Source organism: Coregonus lavaretus (assembly GCF_964263955.1).
Source record: "Coregonus lavaretus genome assembly, chromosome: 12".
Lineage (NCBI taxonomy): Eukaryota > Metazoa > Chordata > Actinopteri > Salmoniformes > Salmonidae > Coregonus > Coregonus lavaretus.
In genome coordinates, this window is record NC_139999.1 from 10,362,331 (window position 1) to 10,378,974 (window position 16,644).

General features: G+C 43.7%; 1 protein-coding gene across 1 annotated transcript in view; it reads left to right on the plus strand.

Annotated features, from left to right (window-relative positions):
* LOC311138477 (metabotropic glutamate receptor 4-like) overlaps positions 1 to 16,644 on the plus strand; it is a gene marked incomplete at both ends in the record, with an annotated part of 220,973 nt that overhangs the window by 95,528 nt on the left and 108,801 nt on the right. The window contains one exon of the mRNA XM_084173172.1: positions 14,930 to 15,146. Coding sequence (XP_084029298.1) covers positions 14,930 to 15,146 — 217 coding nt within the window. The remainder of the gene's footprint in view (positions 1 to 14,929; positions 15,147 to 16,644) is intronic.

Genomic DNA, 16,644 nt, shown 5'->3' on the forward strand with positions numbered 1-16,644 from the left:
TCTCCAACCTGGATGTCATAATAGTCCACTGTACTCTTCTTTCTACCCTCTCAGGCATGGTTCGCCTTGAGCTCGACAAATTGCATATTGAAAGGCAGATCCAATATTGATTTGGGGTTATTGAGGTCATATTACTCATTCTCCATGGTCCGCAGCATAATGTGGCTGGGTCACACAAGGATAAAGCATCTACTGTGAATAAGCACTAGCACAATTACACATTATACGAATCGGTCAGAGTCAAAGTTTACATTACTGATGTACATTTATACATTTATTCAAACATATGCATGATTTGGATCTCATTTACAAAACTACATATACTGTATTATTGTCATTTATTGCCCCTCACTTCCACTGGAGGTAAGTTAAAAAGGGGATTTACAGGCTAATGGGTAAATGTCAAAGCATCAAAATGTCAGTGTTTTGCAGTGATGCTGCACTTAGCTATAAGTGCAAAGGCATGCCTACTTAAGGTCTGGATGACTATTTGGATCTCATTTAATCTAAGGACATTTACAAATGTTATCATTAAATGTATTGATGGCATAGAGCAATATTTGATTTGTAAATTTGACATTTGAGAATGGGGCGTCAGATTGATATCCAGATTGCAGAGAAGGTCCAGGTGGAACGGAGAGAAGGTGTATCATGTGGATCTACATTCATCAGCCCTCTCCCCAAAGCCAGGCTTTAGTCTAATCCATATTATTAAAGCAATAATCACTTGTGAGACAATTAATTCTAATGAAGTGTCAAGATTGACTTGTACAGTAATGGTCAAATGTTTTGAGAATGACAAGTATTGGTCTTCACAAAGTTCGCTGCTTCAGTGTTATGAGATATTTTTGTCAGATGTTACTATGGTATACTGAAGTATAATTACAAGCATTCCATAAGTGTCAAAGGCTTTTATTGACAATTACATTAAGTTTATGCAGAGAGTCAATATTTGCAGTGTTGACCCTTCTTTTCCAAGACCTCTGCAATCCGCCCTGGCATGCTGTCAATTAACTTCTGGGCCACATCCTGACTGATGGCAGCCCATTCTTGCATAATCAATGCTTGGAGTTTGTCAGAATTTGTGGGTTTTTGTTTGTCCACCCGCCTCTTGAGGATCGACCACAAGTTCTCAATGGGACTAAGGTCTGGGGAGTTTCCTGGCCATGGACCCAAAATGTTGATGTTTTGTTCCCCAAGCCACTTAGTTATCACTTTTGCCTTATGGCAAGGTGCTCCATCATGCTGGAAAAGGCATTGGTCATCACCAAACTGTTCTTGGATGGTTGGGAGAAGTTGCTCTCGGAGGATGTGTTGGTACCATTCTTTATTCATGGCTGTGTTCTTAGGCAAAATTGTAAGTGAGCCCACTTCCTTGGCTGAGAAGCAACCCCACACATGAATGGTCTCAAGATGCTTTACTCTTGGCATGACACAGGACTGATGGTAGCGCTCACCTTGTCTTCTCCGGACAAGGTGTTTTCCGGATGCCCCAAACAATCGGAAAGGGGATTCATCAAAGAAAATGACTTTACCCCAGTCCTCAGCAGTCCAATCCCTGTACCTTTTGCAGAATATCAGTCTGTCCCTGATGTTTTTCCTGGAGAGAAGTGGCTTCTTTGCTGCCCTGCTTGACACCAGGCCATCCTCCAAAAGTCTTCGCCTCACTGTGCATGCAGATGCACTCACACCTGCCTGCTGCCATTCCTGAGCAAGCTCTGCACTGGTGGTGCCCCGATCCCACAGCTGAATCAACTTTAGGAGACGGTCCTGGCGCTTGCTGGACTTTTTTGGGCGACCTGACGCCTTCTTCACAACAATTGAACCTCTCTCCTTGAAGTGAATGATGATCCGATAAATGGTTGATTTAGGTGCAATCTTACTAGCAGCAATATCCTTGCCTGTGAAGCCCTTTTTGTGCAAAGCAATGATGACGGCACGTGTTTCCTTGCAGGTAACCATGGTTAACAGAGAAAGAACAATGATATCAAGCACCACCCTCCTTTTAAAGCTTCCAGTCTGTTATTCTAACTCAATCAGCATGATCTCCAGCCTTGTCCTCGTCAACACTCTCACCTGTGTTAACGAGAGAATCACTGACATGATGGCAGCTGGTCCTTTTGTGGCAGGGCTGAAATTTACATTTACATTTAAGTCATTTAGCAGACGCTCTTATCCAGAGCGACTTACAGGAGCAATTAGGGTTAAGTGCCTTGCTCAAGGGCACATTTACGTCATTAAGCAGACGCTCTAGTCCAGAGCGACTCACAAATTGATGCATTCACCCTATAGCCAGTGGGATAACCACTTGACAAATTTTTTTTTGGGGGGGGGGTAGAAGGATTACTTTATCCTATCCCAGGTATTCCTTAAAGAGGTGGGGTTTCAAATGTCTCCGGAAGGTGGTGAGCGACTCCGCTGTGTGTGGGGGGGGGGGGGGGGAAATGCAGTGGCATTTTTTGGGGGTGATGAAGTTCATTTTCATGGCAAAGAGGGACTTGCAATTCATCTGATCACTCTTCATGACATTCTGGAGTAAATGCAAATTGCCAGCATCAAAACTGAGACAGCAGACTTTGTGAAAATTAGTATTTGTGTCATTTTCAAAACCACGACTGTAAATTCAGAGTGTAATTCAATGAAAACAAAGCACAGGGAGAGACCACGCAAGGTAATTGCTCTTTGTATCAGCTAATAAACAGTAGGGTTAAACATGTTATTCTGTTTATTATTGGCAGAGTGATTCATTAGTCACTAATTGACAAAGTGAGCATATCTCTGTGTGGCTATATTGTTTCACCTCAGCTGATCAAATCACATTTTGTAAACATGCTTTGTAAACAACAGGTGTAGACTAGAGGAGGCTGGTGGGAGGAGCTATAGGAGGACAGGCTCATTGTAATGGCTGGAATGGAATCAATGGAACGGATTCAAACATACAGTGGCTTGCGAAAGTATACAGCCCCCCCCCCTGCCCCCCCTTGGCATTTTTCCTATTTTGTTGCCTTACAACCTGGAATTAAAATGGATTTTGGGGGGTTTGTATCATTTTATTTACACAACATGCCCACCACTTTGAAGATGCAAAATATTTTTTGTGAAACAAACAAGAAATAAGACAGAAAAACTGAAAACTTGAGCGTGCATAACTATTCACCCCCCCCAAAATCAAAAGTGTCATTGTCCTAGTGTAAATATCCCGTTTCTTATTTTTTTTTTGTCTATTTTGTATATATTTCTCAATTTTTACAATTCATTCTTTAACTAAATATACTTTCCTGCAACCCGCCTCATCCAACGTGGAAAGGATTCTATTATTTCTTTATAACTTTCATCAAGAAACTTAAGCTGAAACTAGTGTAGCTGCAACTGAATGGCTACTTGCTATTAGTCACCGTTAGTGTCTTCACCATTGTCCGTGGCCTACACTATCCACCAGCCAGCTCTAGCTCTAGCCTGGACAATTCGTCGGCCAGTCTGCACAGCGTGCTATCGACCCAGAGCTTATTGGACTTTCTGCCGGAATCACTGGACCCTAGCGCCGGATCATCGCAACCAGCTAGCTAGCTGCAACCTGTTGTTGGCTAATTACCATTGCCCCATAGCAAGCACCAGTTAGCCTTGAGCTAGCCTCAGGCCCATCTCCCGGCTATCTACCTCTCTGTCAACCGGACGGGACCTCCTAGTGTTGACACTGAGCCCCACCGATCCAACACGACTGGTTTGCCGACGAAATCGTCTGATGTGGTTTCAACAGGCTTCCCGTTGCGACAACCACGAGGATCCATCTGCTAGCCCCGGCCCGCTAGCACACGCAAACTACAACTGTGCTCCCTGCTAGCTGTGCTGAAGCACCAATTTGAACTGCTCTCGGACTCACATATTGCTGTTCACTGGACCTTATGATCACTCAGCTGCAGAGCTGATGCCTGCTGGACTGTTCCTTTACACGGTACCCTGTCCTGTTTATTCTGTTTAGCCTCAGCCCAAACTTTATCGCTATTACCAGTTGTTGTCTTAGCTCTCTCTAATAACACCTGTGATTGCTTTATGCCTCTCTCCCTTGTCAATATGCCTTGCCTATTGCTGTTTGGGTTAGTTCTTATTATACAATTTCACTGTAGAACCCCTAGTCCCTCTCAAACTGCCTCAAATAGTTCCTTTGTTCCACCCCCCATACACGCCGAGACCGGCTCAATCGGTGCCTCCAGTGATGCTATCTCTTTCATTGTTACCCAACACTTAGGTTTACCTCAACTGTACTCATATCCTTCCATATCATTTTCTGTACATAATGCCCTGAATCTTTTCTACAACACCCGGAGAACTGCCCCCTTTATTCTATGTACCCAACGCACTAGAAGACCAGTTCTTAAAGCCTTTAGTCGTATCCTTATTCTAGTCCTCCTCTGTTCCTCTGGTGATGTAAAGGCTAACCCAGGCCCTGCAGCCCCCAGTATCACTCCTACTCCCCAGGAGCTATCATTTGTTGACTTCTGTAACCGTAAAAGCCTTGGTTTTCTGCACGTAAATATCAGAAGCCTCCTTCCTAAGTTTGAGTTATTCACTGCGTTAGCACACTCCGCCAACCCTGATGTTCTAGCAGTGTCTGAATCCTGGCTTAGGAAGGCCACCAAAAATTCTGAAATTTCCATCCCCAACTATAACATTTTCCGTCTAGATAGAACTGCCAAAGGGGGTGGAGTTGCAATCTACTGTAGAGATAGCCTGCAGAGCTCTATCATACTATCAAGGTCTGTGCCCAAACAGTTTGAGCTTCTACTTCTAAAAATCCACCTTTCCAGAAATAAATCTCTCACTGTTGCCGCTTGCTACAGACCCCCCTCAGCCCCCAGCTGTGCCCTGGACACCATATGTGAATTGATTGCCCCCCATCTATCCTAAGAGTTCGTACTGCTTGGTGACCTAAATTGGGATATGCTTAACACCCCGGCCATCCTACAATCTAAACTAGATGCCCTCAATCTCACACAAATTATCAACGAACCTACCAGGTACAACCCTAAATCCGTAAACATGGGTACCCTCATAGATATCATCCTGACTAATTTACCCTCTAAATACACCTCCGCTGTCTTCAACCAGGATCTCAGCGATCACTGCCTTATTGCCTGCGTCCGTAACGGGTCCGCGGTCAAACGACCACCCCTCATCACTGACAAACGCTCCCAAAAACACTTCAGCGAGCAGGCCTTCCTAATTGACCTGGCCCAGGTATCCTGGATGGATATAGATCTCATTCCGTCAGTAGAGGATGCCTGGTTGTTCTTTAAAAGTAATTTCCTCTCAATCCTAAATAAACATGCCCCATTCAAAAAAATACAGAACTAAGAACAGATATAGCCCCTGGTTCTCCTCAGACTTGACTGCCCTTGACCAGCACAAAAACATCCTGTGGCGTACTGCATTAGCATCAAATAGCCCCCGCGATATGCAACTTTTCAGGGAAGTTAGGAACCAATATACACAAGCAGTTAGGAAAGCAAAGGCTAACTTTTTCAAACAGAAATTTGCATCCTGTAGCACTAACTCGAAAAAGTTTTGGGACACTGTAAAGTCCATGGAGAATAAGAGCACTTCCTCCCAGCTGCCCACTGCACTGAGGCTAGGAAACACTATCACCACCGATAAATCTACAATAATCGAGAATTTCAACAAGCATTTTGCTACGGCTGGCCATGCTTTCCAACTGGCTACCACTAACCCGGCCACCAGCTCTGCACCCTCCGCTGCAACTTGCCCATGCCCCCCCCCCCCCCCCCCCGCTTCTCCTTCACACAAATCCAGACAGCTGATGTTCTGAAAGAGCTGCAAAATCTGGACCCCTACAAATCAGCTGGGCTAGACAATCTGGACCCTTTCTTTCTAAAACTAGCCGCCGAAATTGTCGCAACCCCTATTACTAGTCTGTTCAACCTCTCTTTCGTAACGTCTGAGATCCCCAGAGATTGGAAAGCTGCCGCGGTCATCCCCCTCACAAAGGGGGTGACACTCTAGATCCAAACTGTTACAGACCCATATCCATCCTGCCCTGCCTTTCAAAAGTTTTTGAAAGCCAAGTTAACAAACAGATCACCGACCATTTCGAATCCCACCGTACCTTCTCCGCTATGCAATCCGGTTTCCGAGCTGGTTATGGGTGCACTTCAGCCATGCTCAAGGTCCTAAACGATATTATAACCGCGATCGATAATAGACAGTACTGTGCAGCCGTTTTCATTGACCTGGCCAAGGCTTTCGACTCTGTCAACCACCGCATTCTTATTGGCAGACTAAATAGCCTTGGTTTCTCAAATGACTGCCTCGCCTGGTTCACCAACTACTTCTCAGATAGAGGTCAATGTGTCAAATCGGAGGGCCTGTTGTCTGGACCTATGGCAGTCTCTATGGGGGTGCCACAGGGTTCAATTCTTGGGCCGACTCTTTTCTCTGTGTATATCAATGATGTCGCTCTTGCTGCTGGTGACTCTCAGATCCACCTCTACGCAGACGACACCATTTTGTATACATCTGGCCCTTCATTGGACACTGTGTTAACAAACCTCCAAACGAGCTTCAATGCCATACAACACTCATTCAGTAGCCTCCAACTGCTCTTAAACACTAGTAAAACTAAATGCATGCTCTTCAACCGAACGCTGCTTGCACCCGCCCACCCGACTACAATCACTACTCTCGACGGGTCTGACCTAGAGTATGTGGACAACTACAAATACCTAGGTGTCTGGTTAGACTGTAAACTCTCCTTCCAGACTCACATTAAGAATCTCCAATCCAAAGTTAAATCTAGAATCGGTTTCCTATTTCGCAACAAAGCCTCCTTCACTCATGCTGCCAAACATGCCCTCGTAAAACTGACTATCCTACCGATCCTTGACTTCGGCGATGTCATTTACAAAATAGCCTCCAACACTCTACTCAGCAAATTGGATGTAGTCTATCACAGAGCCATCCGTTTTGTCTCCAAAGCCCATATACTACCCACCACTGTGACCTGTACGCTCTTGTTGGCTGGCCCTCATTACATGTTCGTCGTCAAACCCACTGGCTCCAGGTCATCTATAAATCACTGCTAGGCAAATCCCCGCCTTATCTTAGCTCATTGGTCACCATAGCAACACCCACCCGTAGTATGCGCTCCAGCAGGTATATCTCACTGGTCATCCCCAAAGCCAACACCTCCTTTGGCCGCCATTCCTTCCAGTTCTCTGCTGCCAATGATTGGAACAAATTGCAAAAATCTCTGAAGCTGGAGACACTTATCTCCCTCACTAACTTTAAGCATCAGTTGTCAGAGCACCTTACCGATCACTGCACCTGTACACAGCCCATCTGAAATTAGCCCGCCCAACTACCTCATCCCTACATTGTTATTTATTTTGCTCATTTGTACCCCAGTATCTCTATTTGCACATCATCTCTTGCACATCTATCATTCCAGTGTTAATACTAATTGTAATTATTTTGCACTATAGCCTATTTATTGCCTTACCTCCATAACTTGCTACATTTGCACACACTGTATATATATTTTTTCTGTTGTATTTTTGACTTTGTTTTATTTTACCCCACATGTATCTCTGTATTGTTGTTTTTATCGCACTGCTTTGCCTTATCTTGGCCAGGTCGCAGTTGTAAATGAGAACTTGTTCTCAACTGGCTTACCTGGTTAAATAAAGGTGAAATAAATAAATAAATAAATAAATACTTTGTAGAGCCACCTTTTGCAGCAATTACAGCAATTACAGTCTCTATAAGCTTGGCACATCTAGCCACTGGGATTTTTGCCCATTCTTCAAGGCAAAACTGTCCAGCTCCTTTAAGTTGGATGGGTTTCACTGGTGTACAGCAATATTTAAGTCATACCACAGATACTCAATTGGATTGAGGTCTGGGCTTTGACAAGGCCATTCCAAGACATTTAAATGTTTCCCCTTAAATCACTTGAGTGTTGCTTTAGCAGTATGCTTAGGGTCATTGTCATGCTGGAAGGTGAACCTGTGTCCCAGTCTCAAATGTCTGGAAGACAAACAGGTTTCCCTCAAGAATTTCCCTGTATTTAGCGCCATCCATCATTCATTCAATTCTGACCAGTTTCCCAGTCCCTGCCGATGAAAAACATCTCCACAGCATGATGCTGCCACCACCATGCTTCACTGTGGGGATGGTGTTCTCAGGGTGATGAGAGGTGTTTGGTTTGCGCCAGACATAGCGTTTTCCTTGATGGGCAAAAAGCTCAATTTTAGTTCATTTGACCAGAGTACCTTCTTCCATATGTTTGGGGAGTCTCCCACATGCCTTTTGGCGAACACCAAACATGTTTGCTTATTTTTTTCTTTAAGCAATGGCTTTTTTCTGGCCACTCTTCCGTAAAGCCCAGCTCTGTGGAGTGTACGGCTTAAAGTGGTCCTATGGACAGATACTCCAATCTCCGCTGTGGAGCTTTGCAGCTCCTTCAGGGTTATCTTTGGTCTCTTTGTTGCCTCTCTGATTAATGAACTCCTTGCCTGGTCCGTGAGTTTTGGTGGGTGGCCCTCTCTTTGCAGGTTTGTTGTGGTGCCATATTCTTTCAATTTGTTAATATCCATGGGATATTCAAAGTTTCAGATGTTTTTTTATAACCCAAACCTGAACTTTACTTCTCCACAACTTTGTCCCTGACCTGTTTGGAGAGCTCCTTGGTCTTCATGGTGCCGCCTGCTTGGTGGTACCCCTTGCTTAGTGGTGTTGCAGACTCTGGGCCCTTCAGAACAGGTGTATATATACTGAGATCATGTGACAGATCATGTGACAGATTGCACACAGGTGGACTTTATTTAACTAATTATGTGACTTCTGAAGGTAATTGGTTGCACCAGATGTTATTTAGGGGTTTCATAGCAAAGGGGGTGAATACATATGCACACACCACTTTTCTGTTATTACTTTTTTAGAATTTTTTGAAACAAGTTAATTTTTTCATTTCACTTCACAAATTTGAACTATTTTGTGTATGTCCATTATATGAAATCCAAATAAAAAGCCATTTAAATTACAGATTGTAATGCAACAAAATAGGAAAAATGCCAAGGGGGCTGAATACTTTTGCAAGGCACTGTATCAGGACCTCAGGCTCTGTATGGTTCAAATGTTTGATACGGTTCCATTTATACCATTCCAGACATTACAATGAGCCCATCCTCCTATAGCTCCTCCCACCAGCCTCCACTGGTGTAGACTAACAGTGAAATGCTTACTGGTCCTTTTCTAAGAATGCAGCGTTCAAGATTTGTTTTAAATTACACGAGGATTAAATACACAGTGAATAACAAATAACAATAAAGAGTAAAAACAACATGGCTAAATGCAGGCAGTAAACAACATGGCTAAATGCAGGCAGTACCATTTTACCATCTCTTATCCAGAGTGACTTACAGGAGCAATTAGGGTGAAGTGGCTTGCTCAAGGGCACCGACAGATTTTTCACCTAGTCGGCTCGGGGATTAGAACCAGCGACCTTTCGGTTACTGGCACAACACTCTTAACCACTAAGCTACATGCCGCCCCGTACCCAGTACTGAGTTGATGTGCAGGGGTACGAGGTAATTGAGGTAGCTATGTACCTATAGGTAGGGGTAGAGTGACTAGGATAGATAATAGACCGTAGCAGCAGCGTATGTGGTGAGTGTGAAAGTGTGTGTGTGTGTGTGGCATCAGTGTGCATTGTGTGTGTGTGTGTGTGGCGTCAGTGTGCATTGTGTGTGTGTGTGTGTGTGTGGCGTCAGTGTGCATTGTGTGTGTGTGTGGCGTCAGTGTGCATTGTGTGTGTGTGTGTGTGGCGTCAGTGTGCATTGTGTGTGTGTGTGTGTGTGTGTGGCGTCAGTGTGCATTGTGTGTGTGTGTGGCGTCAGTGTGCATTGTGTGTGTGTGTGTGGTGTCAGTGTGCATTGTGTGTGTGTGTGTGTGGCGTCAGTGTGCATTGTGTGTGTGTGTGTGTGGCGTCAGTGTGCATTGTGTGTGTGTGTGTGTGTGGCGTCAGTGTGCATTGTGTGTGTGTGTGTGTGGCGTCAGTGTGTATTGTTTGTGTGTGTGTCAGACTCCTGAGGAGCAGTTGTCTAACTAACAGACCCATGAAGTACAACAGGAGGCATGAGGAAAGATAACACCCAGTCAAACACATACAGCATTGGATGAATACAGTTTATTTAAAGAACTTAATTCACACCTTTTATTGATGCATGCCTTTTAATTTGCAAGTCTCCTCCAGTATCCAATGAATTGCTATGTTTAAAGTAACAGATTAAAAAAGTGGAAATTATTATTCTTACAGAGATCTGCTATTTCTGGAGGTGTCCTTTAGTAATCAGACAATATGTATCCGCTGTGCATATGTTTGATTTGACACTTTGTGTGTGAAGTGACGTTAGAACACTTAGCCAGGTAGATTTTTTTTTTAAACAGACGAAGAAACACCTTCTGGTTTAGTCACTCAATGTCTTTCAGCTTCAGCTGTGATCTTTCCTGCAATCTCATTTACATTCCAAAGAGTGCTTGATAAAATACAGGCCTGAGAATTTCAAGTTCTTGACTTGCTAATTGTGCTTAAACAGTTGTTAACGCCTAACCGCAAGTATCAAATTACAGTATGGATACTAGCAACAGAACAGACATACAGTGGGCCTTCAAATGGCTACACTTTAACAGGAATAGCACCCAAAGGAAAATCTGGTTAACAATAGTAATCCACAATGGTCACCGTTTAAAATCTGTTTCAGTTTTATACTAGCTACCATTACATTTGTATGTCATGATTAAACATTTCTCCAACAATCTCTGGGATACAACTTTACGAGGGAATATTTATTTATTGAGGCCATAGTCTTAACACCGCCACATCCCATCAACTCCCTATTGTCAAAGTTCAATACCTACTTGGGCTATATACTAACACGTCTTGTCTTATTTGGGTCCGGATTAGAACACTTCAAAATGTTTTGAGCATCTCAAATTAGATATACCTGTGAGAATTTGACGTAATTTGATACTCTCTATTCTTTATAGTATCCAATCACAGTCCCTGCGAGGCAATCTCAATTTCATTAACATGAAGGCACATAAAGTGGAGTAAAACCTGCTGTGCCTCCATTTTGTATTTTGTAGGATCATAGACAATTATATATGGATTTCTTAGAGAGATTTCTTAGAATATTAAATCAATCTTAACTAATTTAGCTGGTATAATTAGTGACCATTAGCTTTCTTTCTTTAAAATACTGTATGTATGTATGTATGTATGTATGTAAATATGTATGTATCTATCGAAGACAAAGTAACAGACAGTAGGCCTATACTGCGATCAGGACATTGGTTTCTCAGGTCTGTGGAAGAAAAGCTGTTTCATTCACTAATTATCTGTCCTTCTTTACTTAGAACAACATCACAGGTAGTCAACCCCTTAATTCGAGGTTATACCAACCAACAAAGCATTAGGAGCAATTAAAAGGCATCCCTGTTCTTGGGCCTGGAACTTTACTCTGTACACTACAGATACCAGGAAATTGAGCTGAGAATACTTCTCGGCACGCCGTGTAGCAAGGCTGAATCTGATCATACAACTATTATGTACTGTATAAAGGCATACTTCAACTGTCTAGTGTGAAATATTAGCCTTTAGATGCTAACTACTACAACTATCAACTCTATTTCCTGAGTCTACCCACATTGAGCACAGTACTGCAGGCTGCACATGTCCCTTATTATGTACTTCATGTCAAGGCCACTACTACATCAGGGAAATAGAACACTGAGGGTCAAAGCATCTTGTGGGTCGGGCTGGAGCCTTCAGGGACTCCAACCTGTCTCTTTGAATACTTTTCAAACCCAGCTATGGCTTGAGTGAAGTGAAACAGGCCTGGTTGTGGTGTGTGACAGCCAACATCATGGACCTACTGTAGCTACTAAAGAGATGAAAAGATAAGTGTTTTCTTTACTGTGTTGTGCCGTAGCTTTTTACCCAACCGTATGACATCTTCGTTTGACTGAGCAGAGATTTTAAGGGTTATCCAAATGCTAAAATGTATTTGTGTATTTTCATGTATGTCACACCCTGGCTCTGGGACTCTATATGTTGAGCCAGGGTGTGTTTATTCTATGTATTGTATTTCTGTGTTGGCCAGAGTGGTTCCCAATCAGAGGCAACGAGTGTCAGCTGTTGCTGGTTGTCTCTGATTGGGAGCCATATTTATACAGGCTGTTTCCCCACAATAGTTGTGGGATCTTGTTCCGTTTGGTTTGTTCCGTGTTGGTTGGTTGGTTGGTTGGTTGGTTGGTTGGTTGGTTGGTTGGTTGGTTGGTTGGTTGGTTGGTTGGTTGGTTGGTTGGTTGGTTGGTTGGTTGGTTGGTTGGTTGGTAACCTAGGACGTCACGTCATCGTTTGTTGTTTTGTTTATCGTGTATTCATTCAATAAAGTAATATGTTCGTTCATCACGCTGCGCCTTGGTCTACTCCGTCTAACGATCGTGACAATGTAGTGCTGCTCCCTAACAACTGAAGCACGGTCGTTGCTGTAAATGAGAATGTGTTCTCAGTCAACTTACCTGGTAAAAATATAGGTAAAATAAAAAATAGATCAATGAAATAAAACGTCTCTTAGCCTCAGCTCACCGTAGATAAACAGTAAAGCCACTGACCAAATGGAATCAAAAATCAAATCAAATTGTATTCATCGCATGCTTCGTAAACAACAGGTGTAGATGAACAGTGAAATGCTTACTTAAGGGCTCTTCCCAACAATGCAGAGAGAAAAGAAATTATAGAAAAATAATAACACGTAATAATAACCAGGACCATAGCTACCGGTAAGTTACAGCTAAGTGATGTCTTAGAAACAAAGAATAATAATAATAATAATAATAATAATAATAATAATAATAGAGTTGGTGCCTGACTTGGTGGTGAATGAGGAAGAAGTGTATGAGGACGAGGATGATGAGAATGAAGAGGGGAACTGGAGGAATGACTACCCAGATGAAGACTGTGAGGATGGCAGTGACAGAGAGGAGCGCTATGGAGGGTACTGGGAAGAGGAGCACTCGTACAGTCGGAGCTCCTGGGACCGGTACCAGAGCGAGGTGATGCAGGAGTTAGATGATGACGATGGAGACAAGAATGACTCTGACTGATCTCCAACTTCAAGCACTGGTGGATGTGTTTGAGTGTCCTTTTTTACTGTGCAAGTGTTGGTGTCACGCCCTGACTCAGAGGACGCTTATATGTTGAGTCAGGGTGTGTATATTCCTTGTTGTGATTTGCTATGTTGTATTTTCTATGTTTAGATCTAGTATGTCTAGATCTATGTTGGCCGGTGTGGTTCCCAATCAGAGGCAGCTGTCGCTCGTTGTCTCTGATTGGGGACCATACTTAGGCAGCCTATTGGCACTAGTGGGTTGTGGGATCTTGTTCCGTGTTAGGTATGTTGTTTGTGTACCTTGGACTTCACGTTTCGGTTATTGTTTTGTAGTTGTTTATTCGGTTCAAATAAACATATATGCATATCACGCTGCGCCTTGGTCTGACCCGTCCGTCAACGATCGTGACAGTTGGTGTGATTTTGTGTGAGTGTTCAAAGTGAATGTGTGGTAGATGTGTCGCACATAACTGTGGTATGCTTTGTGTGCTTCTTGTTAAACTTGTTTGTTGGTGAGATAGTTTGGACTGCGTGTTTGCATTTTGTGCATGGTAGTATGTACGTATAAGGGTATGGTAGTGACTGTGCATCTGTAAGTCGCTCTGGATAAGAGCGTCTGCTAAATGACTAAAATGTAATAATAATATTATTATTATTATTTGGTGGGTGCTTATATTTGTCCTATTTCAAATGGCGAGATTGCAAATGGAGAGTCGTTTTGGGCTTTTAATGGATGAACTGGTGTCAAAATAATTTGTTTCATTGCTTTTGAAAAGTGTGGTAGGGAAATGTGTGTAAAACAAAGTCATGATTGAAATGAAAAGTCCACTTTAAAATGTCAGACTTGATTTGTCCTAACTAAACAAAAGTGTCTGTTAATTATAATGCACATTTTACAATGCTACTTTTTCCTGCTGTGAGAAACTGGTCAAAAATTAAGATCCTACATCTGTAAGTAGCCTCGTCTGAGCCGCAATGGCCCATAGGGCAGGAGCCCATCTCCTATTCAGGTAGCGTGAGGACCCTTTTTTACAGTCTTTGGTATGAAACGACCAGGGATCGAACCCCCAACCTTCCATTCTCAGGGCTGACACGCTAACAACAAGGCCACTGAACTAACAATGCTAGCCATCTTCGAAAGCATCTTCCAAATATTTTACACTGAACATTGGTAAAACATGACAAGGGTCCAGAGAGGATGTGGTGGCAATGGATAGTGAGCCACAATCCTGAGTCTGTGTCAGTCCACTGGCAGCCCAGATACTTGGTTTGGTATGGATCTGTGGTGGATGTTAACTTGGCAGTAGGATGGCCTTGGGTCAGATGTAATATTGAGTGATTCAAGAGAGTGTGTGTGCCTCTGAGCTTTCATACCTCGTCAGCATGTTTGTGTGTTGGTTGGCGACCCCAGTGCAGGAACTTGACACGCTCATCGCCTCGCTGAGTGAACCTGCTTTCCCCTGCCTCTCCCTTGCCTCCCCCTGCAGTCTAAAGGAGTTCACCCACAGTTTAAAGGAGGCCCCCGGCAGTCTAAAGGAGACCCTTGCGGCGCACGGTACGAGCCAACCCAGCTGGATCTGCAGGATGAGAGGCTTGCTGTTCAGTCAGGAAGGACAGGCAGTCTGCAGGATGAGAGGCTTGCTGTTCAGTTAGGAAGGACAGGCAGTCTGCAGGATACCATCATTCATCCCCCCCCCCCCCCCCCCCTTCTCCATCTTAACTCATCCCTTCTTCTCTCTTAGATCCCCCAGGTGAGTTACGCCTCCACGGCCCCGGAGCTGAGCGACAACACGCGTTACGACTTCTTCTCGCGCGTGGTGCCCCCGGACACATACCAGGCCCAGGCCATGGTGGACATCGTCAAGGCCATGCGCTGGAACTACGTCTCCACCGTGGCGTCAGAGGGCAACTACGGAGAGAGCGGCGTGGATGCCTTCATACAGAAGTCTCGAGAGGACGGTTAGTGGGTTCTCTGTGCTTTCGTTCTGTTCATTCATCATTCCTCTTGCCATATGAACTGAGGATGACTCAATAAAAGATGGCCCCTAGTGGTAGAGCTGACCTATTTTCCCTGGGTTTGTCTTCTGAACGTATGAGTCCATATACTGTACACATCTCACCCAAAACAACGATCTGCACCGATACATCAACAGATAAGGATATTACAGTAACGCTTCCCACAAACCTTTGAATGTGGGTGGAATACTAAATTTAGATATGGAATATATAACTTTAGTCCTAACTTGAGGTTAAGTGTTGAAGTCAATCACATCAGCCTCAAAAGCACTAAGAGAGTGTTGAGGTTAAGTGTTGAAGTCAATCACATCAGCCTCAAAAGCACTAAGAGAGTGTTGAGGTTAAGTGTTGAAGTCGATCACATCAGCCTCAAAAGCACTAAGAGAGTGTTGAGGTTAAGTGTTGAAGTCAATCACATCAGCCTCAAAAGCACTAAGAGAGTGTTGAGGTTAAGTGTTGAAGTCGATCACATCAGCCTCAAAAGCACTAAGAGAGTGTTGAGGTTAAGTGTTGAAGTCAGAAATAGGCAACAGTATTAATAATTAAAGAGGGCCTACACCCACTTTACATTTGGTCATTGTTCTTCTCTCACAGTCGTCAAGGAATTCAGATTTAGTGGAGTGTTTGTTGACAAACTTTGCAATGCATTACACAATCTGCCAATAGTCTCTTACCAACTCCATCGTCAAACTCCACTTATCAAAACCCAAAACACAATGCTCTCTCTATAGGCCTTTTCCCAGACATGTGTGTGTGTTTCTGTATTCAGACAAAATTGCACATAATTTAGTTAGCTTTTGTAAACAGGTGGCTGTCAGTCAGTTGAATTTTCCATTAGCAATATGTCACTTGTGCATAGCAACAACACTTGTTGTCAAGGTACAACATGTTATACGCAACTTTCAACTGCCACAGTACAAGCTCTGTAAGTTCTACAATCTTTATTGTTTCCCTACAGACCATTAACATGGAAAACAGAGCTCATCTGGATATCTCTGTGGGACAGTGTAGTGGAGAAATGTAGTCCCCTGTAAGAGGTGATTTGAAGGAGTCAGGCGCAGGAGGGTAAATCACAGAATACAGAGTTTATTCCATAGTACAAAGTTACACTGGATAGCGTCAAACAGTCCAGTGCGCAAAACAGGCGCACTGGAACAAAAACAGGCACACAGGGAAAATATACCCCGGCAATACAAAGTACACGTAGCTCAACCGAGCTACTCGCATCTCACATTCAACAATCACCCACAAGGACAAGGGGGGCAGAGGGAACACTTATACATGTACTAATGAGGTGATATGAACCAGGTGTGTGTAATAGACAAGACAAGACAAATGGAATGATGAGATATGGAGCGGCAGTGGCTAGAAGGCCGGTGACGACGAACGCCGAAGCCTGCCCGAACAAGGAGAGGAGGCAGCTTCGGAGGAAGTTGTGACA